Source organism: Chinchilla lanigera, unplaced genomic scaffold (genome assembly GCF_000276665.1).
Source record: "Chinchilla lanigera isolate Chin_1 unplaced genomic scaffold, ChiLan1.0 scaffold00032, whole genome shotgun sequence".
NCBI classification, from domain to species: domain Eukaryota; kingdom Metazoa; phylum Chordata; class Mammalia; order Rodentia; family Chinchillidae; genus Chinchilla; species Chinchilla lanigera.
The window spans coordinates 2,226,435-2,238,568 of record NW_004955433.1 but is presented as its reverse complement, the minus strand read 5'-3'; the positions used below and the strand labels follow the sequence as shown (position 1 = coordinate 2,238,568).

At 34.6% G+C, this 12,134-nt stretch overlaps 1 protein-coding gene across 1 annotated transcript in view; it reads left to right on the top strand.

The window, feature by feature from the left end:
* Cnot6l (CCR4-NOT transcription complex, subunit 6-like) overlaps positions 1 to 12,134 on the top strand; it is a gene marked incomplete at its 5' end in the record, with an annotated part of 84,312 nt that overhangs the window by 52,205 nt on the left and 19,973 nt on the right. Inside the window, 1 exon segment of the mRNA XM_005388195.2 lies at positions 11,617 to 11,768. Within this exon segment, the coding sequence (XP_005388252.1) occupies positions 11,617 to 11,768 (152 nt within the window).

Sequence of the window (12,134 nt, the reverse complement as noted above, 5' to 3'; positions counted from 1 at the left end):
ATTAAGAAATTAATAAATTCTAATTAAGAAATTACTGAATTCTGTAATTTATCATGAATTTTAGAATAAGAATTGCTATTTTCTAATAGTGTTTATATGTCAGACCTTTTTGAATTATTTATAGGAATTGTAGTCTTTAAAGCAAACCACAAAGAAAGGCAAATAGGTATCATTCCCCCATCTCCTCCTTTTGTATGTATTGTACCACTGGGCTATATTTGCAACCATTTTTATTTTTGAGACAGTGTCCTGCTAGGTTGCCCAGACTGACCTTGGACTTACAGTCTTTACACCACAACTCCTGGCTATTTGTAGGTGAGAAAAGCAGGCACAGACAGATTCAGTCACTTGCTCAAGTTTACACAGTAGTCTGATTTCGTTATTTCTGCTTTTATAGAACTATTATAATAAGTAAAATATTTAGGCTTTTAAAAAACACTTCCACTATTCTACTACGACTACTTTTTTCTTAACTGTTGTAAAAATTTATTAGTATATGCTTAAAATACATAACAGATATGTTCATTCTGGGATATTGGTGTATATAGTTTACTTTTTATAAGGTTATCTCATTTAGAAAATTTGCTTTGAATTTGACGTTCACTACTGGTGTTCATAACAAATATCTTAGAAATATAACTTAAAAATAACAGGTAATATTGAGGCATCTAATACCAAGCTCATTTCCACTTTCCATGATTTCTTCAAGACTTTAGATTGTTGTCGGTCCTCTCACAGTTTTGAGAGGAAAGATAAAATTCCATGATAGTTTATAGAAGTAGGTTAAGGTTTTGAAAACACAACTATAGCCATTCTCTAGGAAACTTTAGAGACTAGGTATTTGCAAATTAATTCTTAAATTATTAAAAATGCTGTGAACTATTTCAGAAATAAGTACACAAAAAATATTTAGATGCATAGTTTGCTTTTTTTTCCTTTCTCAACTCTTTCATCCTGAGTAGTACCATGGACTCCACAACAGATGAAGATGTTGAATGTGATATTATTTCATTGTATATCTTGTGAACTTCTTTCCTGGAATGGCAGGACTATATCCTATATAGAATAAAACCATTCTTTGTTCTGGTACCAAATAGTTATCCTTGTCATATTTGCTAACTGTCCAGTACAAAGCTATTCCAAATTTAACATAAAGTTCATTATCTGCCTTCATTCTTTCTTCAGATTGGAGAAATGGCAGTGCAAAGAAATCAGATGTTTCTCTATTTATCTGGATATGTCTGAGTCACTTACTCTTGCTAAATCTATTTCTTCGTTTGTATATTTTTACCATGTAAGATCTTTGGTTGTTGTGTGAGACAGGGTCTCATTATGTAGTTCATGCTGGCCTTGAACTTATAACTTAGCCCAGCCTGGCCTGTAGTTCATGCTAGTCATCCTACATCAGGCTCTCCAGTACTGAGATTATAGGTGTGCACACCACCCCTGGTATAAGATCATTTTTTAATGTTGTTTACAAAACTAACAGTCAAAAAGAATTGTAAAAGACTCTGCTTTGACTCTGCCTGCATTTTGAAACACTCGTTCTCAGAGTATCAGATAATTTCTAATCTTAATGGATGATTATTTAATTGTGCATGGAAAATAGAACAGAGTAACAATAGATAGAAACTACATTTATTGTACTGTTTAGCAAAATACTTACACATCATGTTGAAAGGATAGGGTTTTAATTAGTTAAGGCAAGCACACAGATTACAAGTATTCAGAGAACTAGAATATAACAAATACTCTACTTCAGTTGCTTTTGTGTGTGCGTGTGTGTGTGTGTGTGTGTGTGTGTGTGTGTGTGTGTTGGTACTGGGAATTGACCTCATGGCCTCGCACTTGCCAGGCAGGCGCTGTCCTGCTAAGCTATATCCCTGGCCTTGTTTTTGTTCTTAACACTGGAAATGAAACTGATGGTCTTGTACATGCTAAGTATGTGTTTTACCACTGAGCTATACTCTAACCCATTTAATTTAATTTAATTTGGGTAAATTCAGTAGGTACTTCAGGATTTAGCAGCATCTTTTGGTTGTTATTATGAATGCCATTTTTGGGAGGTAGTTACATGCATAGAGATTGGAGAAAATAGAATTTTGATGGATAAAATACCAGAAATCAGCTTTTGCTATATTTTATCTCAAATATTATCTACAGTCCAAAGCACTTTGAATGCTTCATATTGTATATAAATAGAAACTGAGTTTATAAACAGTTTTTTTTAGACTCAGAATTTAATTTCTTTTTGCCATGTGTTATTTAACAGCAGTGATGGCAACCCTTTTAGGGCTTTCAATAATACAAACAGCCTGCTGTGGCATGTGTACCATAGTTTCATCACCACTATTCTATACTCTGGATTGTTAATAATGGGGTCTTGGAACCAGGGTCATAATTTGAAGAAGTCCAGGATGAAATGGAGATGAGTATAGTTAGTAGAATTACTTGATGTTCCTGAGGTTAGCATTCTGATCACCTGATCTTGCTTTATTTTAAATGAAAGAGAAGGGAAAAGGTAAGAACAGCAGTTTATAACAGTGTGACTATTAAACTGTCAGGAAGCAGTCTCTCATCCAGGATTGGAAACTCAGGTTGTCCTTGCTGCATCACTTTGCTTTCTAACCTGCTTCAAGTTTCAGGTGCTAGGGAAGGCCAGGTCTTTGCTTTTACTTCTCATATTGTTACAGGTAGTTTTGTGATTAGGAAGAGGGCTTTCAGTAGTTAAAAGTATCATTCCAAAATGTTATATTATCTTCTTGAAACACTACTGTTCTTCCTGTCTCACTGGTCTCACTTACTAATTTCCTCTGTCATAGGTTGCAGTTGCATTTTGAACTTGTTCATGTGATTTTTATTAAAAACGAAGTTTTTTTCCTGGCTTCCTCTGTTAACGTTTCATAATTCATGCTAAAACATAAAATTATAGCTTTGTTTCTTTCCCCTTCAAATATAGATGATAATAATAACTCTTTCCTGTAACTTGGAGGTTTCTTATGGGGGAAAAATGATAAAAATAATGTCTTTCAATGATGAAAAACTGGGCAATAGAAAATTGTGCTTAATCACTTTTCTTCTTTGTTTATCCTTGATCTGGTAAATTTGCCTTTTCTAGTTATTTTGTTGCACTTTCGTGATTACTTAAGGGAAGCAAAAACATTTTTATAGTGTTTTATACCAAATGTAGACTAAAAATTTTTCTTTCCTTCTCTCTCTCTCTCTCTGTCTCTGTCTTTCTCTCTTTCGTCTTTTTGAGACAGGGTCTCGTTATGCAGTTCAGGCTGGGCTTGAGCTCACTTTGTAGCCCAGGCTGGTCTCGAACTTGCAACAATCCTCCTGCCTTAGACTCCTGAGTGCTGGGATTACAGGCGTGTGCCACCATGCTGGGCCACTTGGTTTTGTTTTAAGAGTGATACATATCTTCCAGAAAAGGAAGGTATGTGTTAACTTTGGGCTGATCATAGTTACGTTTTTCTTGACTGTGTACAGCATTATTCCTTTTTGCTATAAAAGAATTTGGGGTTAGGATATTACTTAAGAACTATTGATTTGTTTTGTTTTTCGTAGTTGGCATTCACTGTCCTCTACCTAGCATTAATGTATCACATGACAGCCCGTCAGAGTACTTTAAGCCACAAATTGGTAAGAAATTATTTCTTGGAAAACTTGTGTTCGATGTATTCTTCCTACACATGAAACATTCAACCTAATATCTTTCCCAATCATGTAGGAAGTTTTTTTCTGTTTTGTGGTCCTGTCAAGTTTCATTATATATACACTTTTTTAAACCCATTTGAGCTTTTGTTTAGAATTTTCAAAAAGGTGACTATAAAGAATTCTTACTATAAAATCAGATAGCATCAGAAATAATGATTATTGCATCTACATATGAGCCAGAGTATGAATAATAAATGAATTCTAAGTACTGAGAGAAAGACAAGATTTTGTGCATTGCCAAGACTTGAGTGGCATAAATTAGTGATTAGAAAGTAACTCTGAACCAGTATATCTTACTCAAAAGAAATATAAAGGGGACTGAGGAAGATGTGTATTTCAAAATGTTTCTGTGAGACAAAAAGTAGAAACAGTAGAATGCATTTGGTTGAGTGTGGGAAAAATAAGTAGTAATGTTGTTAAGGTAGTATGGATCAAATGTGTATAACTTTTTTACTATATTACAAAATGAATTATAATAAATACATACTGTATAAGATAAACAGTGAAGCAAGGTAAGTTGTACAAAATTACAGTTGCCAGAATAAATGCTAGATTCCCCCCACCCCCCGCCCAGTTTCCTTGTGCTGAGCAGTATCCCCAGCCCTTTTTATGTATTTATTTTTAAAATTTTGAGACAAGGTCTCACTAAGTTGCCCAGGCTGGGCTCAGTGTTGTGATCCTCGTGCCTCAGCCTCCTAGAGTGCTGGGATCCCAAATGTGTGCCACTGCATCTACCTTTGGAAATTTTTTTTTTTTTAAGAGCAGAATACCTAAGAAATCCTTTAGATTCAATAAACAAAAATATTCTTATTTCTGACCAGAATAAAAGAACTGTTGTTGGTTCCTTCATTCTTAACTGTTTGATTTTTTGACTCTTGGTAAATCTGAAGTGACAGAGACTTGAGAGAGTGGGACTCTGTCCCCTTTACAGTTTCTGAGTATCAAGAAAGAGAATATTAGTTATAATGATGTATGTGCCCTGTTTGAGAAAACTAGTTTTATTTTTCTGGACTTTGTGAAACGAAAGACACTGAAAAGAAGATATCTCAAGAGGATTGGACACTTTTCAAAGAGAAAAGTATGGCAATATAATAATAAATTATATCAGTGAAAAAGATATTTGGAGGCATCTAGTAAAGTGAGTGATCATATTTAGGATTCATTTTTAAAACTTTTTAAAATAAAATTGTATTTTAAAAATTTTTTAAGAAGTTATAATCACTGTCAAAAAAATTAAGAAGAAAAAGGACTTGGTGGGAATGTTAAGGAAGATAGCCAATAAGGAGAATATTTTAAATAACATTATGCTGTGTAAATAACAAGAAAGGTATAGGCCCTCTGTGTATTGTATAGTTACTTGTTGAACATGGAAAAACAGAGGTGCTCTTCATTTCCAAGCTGGGCCTGGCAGAGTGGATCCTGTAAAGAAGAGTAGCAAGGAAGAGCCCTTTTACCATCGACTGAGGTGCCCTGGGAACGTACCATTAGCATTTGTAAGTACAACCGTGCAGTGGGCTGTAAGAAGCATGTTCCTTTGGCACTCCAAGTAATTAAGATATTTTCCCTAAAGGATATAAGGACTCCCAAGTGTGCACCTTGCCACCAGGCTCAATAAAGCTTTCTGAACCGAAGGAGTAAGAAATGTCCAATACAACCATAATGAGAACTGTTGATTGTCAAAGTTATAACCCACCTCCCCCCCAAAAAAAGAAAGCACAAAGCTATACAATTTGTTTCGCTTTGATGATCTTGAGGAGCATTATCTTCAAAGTACAAACACTGAGACCAGGTGAAAAAGAGCTTGATGAGATTGGTAAGCCATAGAGTCAATAAACTTCCTTAAGTAGTTAGATTTTGAAAGAAAGATTTATACCTTCTGACATTAAAGGTTCTCTAGAAATGTGATTAGGCAATTACTGTGGGTAGTCTCTTACGTGTATAAAAAAAATCTAGGGTTTTGGAGATGGATGAACCATCCCATTTTTGGGAAAAGATTTACCTGGGCTCAATTTTCCTTGTCTTTGTAATGGTAATAGTAATACTTGAGTTCTCCAGAAAAATAGATCCTGAGATACTTTGGTATTCAAGGGATCAACATTTGTGGAAAAGAGGGCAAGGAATCAGAATTGGACATTCATATTGAATGAAATGGAGTGGTGTTGCAGGTCTGACAGTCTCAGCTGATCCCACAGGGAACTCAGGAGTTAATTTGGCCTCTGACAGTTAAATCACAGGGGCCCAAATCCCTAGACCTTTATCTTTACCTTTGACCTGAATCAGGTGTACGTTCTTACACATCATATGACCTTGAGTGATCAACAACTGACAGATATCCTAAAGGATTAATGAAGAGTTTGCACAGTGTATCTCCGTGTATAAATTTACGACTAAATTAAAATCCTGTATAATCCAGTATTAGTCAGTGAAATTGAAGAAGTGAAAAAAAAACAAAAAAACAAAACACACTATCAACTGAGAGAAGCTCAGGTCCCAGCAGATTTGCTGCCTAATTCTACAAAAACTTTAGAGAAGATCTAACACCAATACTCCTCAAACTCTTTAATGAAATTGAAATGGAAGCAGTATTCCCAAAGTCATTCCTGGGAACAAGCATTACCTTGATTCCAAAATGAGAAAAGAACGCAACCAAAAAAAGAACTATAAGCCAATCTCTCTTAAGGAACATAGATGCAAAATTATCTCAATAAACTGGCAAACAATGCAAATAATCTTCAAAAAGATCCTACGTTATTACCAAGCACAATACACTCCAGGGATGGAGGGATATATAAATCAATAAATGTAATACATCACATAAACAGAAGCTAGATAAAAACCACACGATCATCTCAGTAGACGCAGAAAAACAATTTGACAAAATCCAACATCTAGTTGTGATTTTTAAAAACCCTGAAAAGAATATAAAAGGTTTTTTTATCTGAATCTGATAACATCCATCTATGACAGCCGGTGGCCAATATATTATGGAGACAAGCTTAAGGCTTTCCCTCAGAAACCAGGAACAAGTAAAGATGTCCATTATCATCACTCCTGCTAAGTGTAGTTCCTAAAACATTAACCAGAACAATTAGGCAAGAGAAAGAAATAAAAGGAATGTGGATAGGAAAGGAAGAAGTTAAATTACCATAATTTACAGATGACATAATCCTTTACATAGAAGATCCAAAAATCCACCAGAAAACTCCTAGAATTAACAACCAAATTTAGTACTGTAGCAGGATACAAAGTCAGCACTCAAAAATCAATATTTCTGTACACTGACAGAACTACTGAGAGAGAAATTAGGGAAACAACACCTTTCACAATAGCATCAATAAAAATGAAATACTTAGGAATTAACCTAACTAAGGCAGTGAAGATCTCTAAAATGAAAACTACAGTGCTCTGAAAAAAGAGATGAGAGAGACTACCAGACAATGGAAAGATATCCCCTGTTCCTGAATAGGCAGAACCAATATAGTGAAAATGGCCATACTTCCAAAACTATTATACAGGTTTAATGTACTCCCAATCAAAATACCAATAGCATTCCTCACAGAACTAGGGGAAACTATTCTAAAATTTATATGGAACCAGAAGAGATCTAGAACAGCAAAAACAATCCTGGACAATAAGAGTAAGACGGGAGGCATCGCAATCCTGGACTTAAATTATACTACAGAGCCACAGTGATAAAAACAGCATGCCATTAGCAAAAACAAAATCCCCCTCTCAAACCAAAACAGATTTGTGGATCAGTGGAGCAGAATAGAGGATGCAGAAACAACTCCAAGAATACCTTATTTTTGACAGAGGGGCCAGATATTTGTGCTGGAGAAAGATTGTCTCTTTAGCAAATGGTTTTGGGAAAACTGATTGTGTCTACAGGCCAAAGATTGAACCTGGACTCCTATCTCTCACCATGCACTGAACTAAAATAAAAAATGGATCAAAAATCTAAATATTAAAACAAACACTTAATCTGCTGGAAGATAAAGTAAAACTCTTAAGGACATAGGTATAGGCAAAGACTTTCTGAACAGAACCCTATTTGGATAAAAAATAATACAAAAATCCACAAATGGGATCATATCAAAGAATTTCTACACAGTGAAGGACACTCGCAACAGAGTGAAGAGAAAACCTACAAAGTGGGAAAAACTTTGTCAGCTTTTCCTCAAAGAACTAATACCTAAATATATAAACAACCTAAAATAATTAGACCCCTCCCCAAATTTAAAGACCTAATAAAAAAATGGGCACCTGAAATCAGTACTTTCCAAATGAAGTTGATGCAAAAATACTCAACATTGCTGGCCATTTGAGAAATCCAAATTAAAATAACTCTGATACTCCATCTCACTTCCAGACAAATGCTGTCTTCAAGTAATCGAATAATAGCAGATGCTGGAGAGATTATAGGGAAGAAAAAGGAACCCTTTGTTGGTGGGAGTGTAAATTGATATAATCACTATGGAAATCATTGTGGCATTTCCTCATAAATCTAAAAAGTAGAACTTCTATTTGACTGGGCTATTCCCCTTCTAGATACCTTCCTGAGAGAATTAAAGACACCATACTACAGTGATACATGCATGCCTATGTTTACTGCAGCACAACTCATATTAGCTAAGTCTTGGTAGCAGCCTGTGTGTCCATCAACAGATGAATTGATGAAGGAAGTGTGGTATTTATATATAAACGAGTACTGCTCTACCATAAAGCTGAATAAATTTGAGTCATTGTAGGAAAATGGATGCACCTTGAAATCATAATGTTAAATAAAAGTATACCTTGATTTACTATAATTGCTTTATGTGTTTTATATGTTTTTTGGTCTGTTAGTCTGGCTGTTTATCTGTGTTTATGATAATTAACTTGATAAAGACTTAGAAATAAATAAATCTGATGCTGCCACTTCCCAGAAAAAAGGCCAAGGAAATATATTGACTTGTTAATGGAAGTAGATTATAAATGACTTTTAATTTTTAAATATTTTTCCTTTTTCCCAAATCTCTACAATAAACATGTAATAGTTTTTTTTTCCACTTTAAAAAAATCTATAAATGCAAGACTGAAGAGACCTGGTTTAAGAGTAAAAAGACCAAAAATGTGTATATTAGTTCCTGGTTGGCTTATAATTAATGTGACTGTCTCCAAAGTACAGTTTTAGTTTTTAACAAAAATACAGTAAAAATGATATGGTGGTAGTTCATTTATGCCTAGTTCTAGGTAGCACACTGTAGTATTCAGTTTTCTATTACTGTAACAAAAAACCTCAGGCTGGGTGTTTTATAAAGAAAAGGTATTTACATGGCTTGTAATGTTGCAAGCATAGCACTGGCATCATTTTGGTTCTGGTGAAGCCCTCAGGATGGATAGCATCATGTCAGGAATGCCTGCAAGAGGAAGAAATCACGTGGTGAGACAGGCCAGGAGAGACTAGGGAGGGGCCGGTCTTGCTTTTTTATAATAACCTTCTTACAGGAACTTACCAGGGTTCCCAAATGAAGAAGTACAAATGACCAATAAATACATGCAAAAATATTCAACTCTCATTATCTCTTCTGAGAGTGATCCCTCCAGTGATCTTCCCCTAGGCTCCACCTCTCAAAGGTCCAGCCACTCTCACATCACTATACTGGTTACCAAGCTTCTTAACTCATCAACTCTTGGGGAACAAACTATATCCAAACCATAGGATATCCTTTAAGTAAACTTTTTATTCAAATAAGCAATTGCCTTAACCCAATACCATGTAACAAATTGATCTTTTCTTTTCTGGAAAAGACTTTAGGGTAGGAGTGCACTGACATATACTTAAAGGGGTGTCACATGGAAGAGGAATTAGATTTATTTTATGTTCTTTTAAAGAAAATACTTAAATCTGTGTTTAATGGAAGAAGTGGAAGAAAGATATAGGGAAGCAATTTTTAACCAAGGAAGACCTTTCTATTATTGAGTTCTGTTCTCCTTCTTACTCCAGATAAAGAATGACCTGACCTGAGTAGAAATACTCTAAAATTGTTCAGTAATAAATATTATTACAGTTGAGCAGGATTTTTAGACACCCCTGCAGAAGTCTAGTGTCTTATAAATAAGCCATAGAAATTCTGTGAATATTTAGAAGATATGAAAGTTAAATGTGGATAATTTTTTGAAGTACAATTTTAAAATGTTCACTCACACATTTCAAGTAGAGTACTACAATTTATCATTTTGGAATTCACTGACTTGTTCCTAATGTACTGTTTAGTTGACTTGTTTTGGTACAGATCTCAAATATATTACTGCCTACTTGTTCTGCTTTTCTCTGTGCAGGACCAGTTATGTACTATTTATAGCTGTATCTTTGTGACTCTGGAGTTTTGTTGGTACTTTCTAACAAAAACAAAATACAGAAATCATTTGGATACTGAGACTAATACAAGACTATAATTATAAATATCTTTTGAGACTCATACAAGACTGTATTGTCTAAACTTTCAGGTTTTTATGTTCATCAAGAGGTAGTTTTCTGAAAATGATTTATTCTAACATACGGTTTGCTCATTTTATATATGAGAATCACACTGAAAATTGTTTGAAAGAATCCTACTCCTTAAAAGTATTAGAAGATGTCTGACATGGAGGATAGGCAGTCTGTCTATTAAATGTATTTTAAATCTGCTGACTTTTTATTTCATCATCTCATGCAAACAACATCAAAAATTTTCTGCTTGATCTCTTAATTCCCATTTTGGCCCCAGTAATGTATTCTCCACATAGTAGCTAGTGTGATCTTTAATGTAAGTCAAATAATATCATGTCCTTGCTTAGAACTTCTAATTATTCCTATTCTTCTCATCTCCAACATTTTTCTTCTCAAAGCCATAAATTTACACACCTGTTTGCTGTCTCACAGTTTTTCATTTCTTTCTTCTACCTGAAAGATTCTTAATCCTATTTTTTACCTTGTAGCTCTTTCTTCTTTCTATTTCAGTTTAAAGACTATTTCTTTCAAGTAGATGGTACTTAAGTATTTTATTTATTTTTTGTATTTTAAAGATAAAAGAACGAAAAGATATTGACAGACACACAGACATTTACAGCAGAGGTACCTTCAAGTACTCTGGGTTAGAAATAGGTATGACTGGACCCTTTAGACTTCTAAACACATTGGAGACATTCAGAATTGGAGCAGGAAGGGGAGTGTTGTTTCATCTAGCACAACATTGTGCAGCATAGTAAGCTTTTAAACAATATTTTTGAAGGGATGTATGGAATTCTGTTTTCAAAACTAGGAAGAAGGTGGGGGTACTGTTAATGAGAGCAAAGATTTAACACCTAATGGAAAATAGTATGTTTAGCAGGGTTTGGTTCTTCATAATTATTTTGCAAAATTAATAAAATCCAGGTAAAACAGGTTAAATGGCTTGACCAAGTTTACACTGCTATTAAATTGTTGGCACTAGAGTAATTCTACTGAATCCGTCAACTCTACAATAATTTGTTACAAAGGAAAGAAATACTAGAAAATCCGAACACTAGTTTAAGCAGATTGGGGGGAAGGGTGTTTTTCTTACATAAATGTAGATAATAGGCAGTTCAGAACTGTTCCAGCTGTTTTCATGGTCACAAGATGGTTATTATTCCTCCAGGCATCAGCTGGAAGGGGCAAAAATGTAAAAAGGTAAAGGAATATCATATGCCATCTTGCTAGGTGGAGCCTTTGGGAATGTTTTCTGCAGAGACCAGACTTTTATTTCATTGTCCAGAACTCTCACTTGGCCTCTTGTAGCTAGAAAATGACCAATGATGATGAATGGTGCTTGTGTATTGTCTCCCCATCACTTAATGTTGTTTAGCATAGTCCAAGTGCCTACATCATCATAATTAGTGCATTGTACCTTTCAGATTTACGTTGGTGCAGAAGCATACAGTAGAATTTAATCAGGTGGCAATGGCTAATTCTGATGGATCTGAAGCTATGCTGAACAGAGTGATGACTAAAGATAACATTGGTGTCGCTGTGGTATTAGAGGTCCACAAAGAACTATTTGGAGCAGGTGAGTGCAATTTAAAATATTCCTACCAAAAATAAGTACCGTCCCAAGTTTTCTGATGTCAAAATGAGTTCAGAGAATCTTATTTATTGCAGAGTTACTTGTCTTCTAAGGAAAGTTAAATGAGATAACCAAAAAAACCAGCACTAATTGTAAAAAACATATGTTTTTTGGAATTTGGAATGAGTTTCTCCCACTCCTTTTTACTTACTAGGTAGAGGCTATAAAATCTTTTTAATGTGCCATTAATATAAAGGTTTCTTTGAAGGAGGGAGTATTTTTGTTAAGCTGAATGTAGAAATTACAGTGACTGGTCTTCATTTGAACCATATTTTTAGCCTTTGGAATGTGAACCTTTGTCATTAAGGT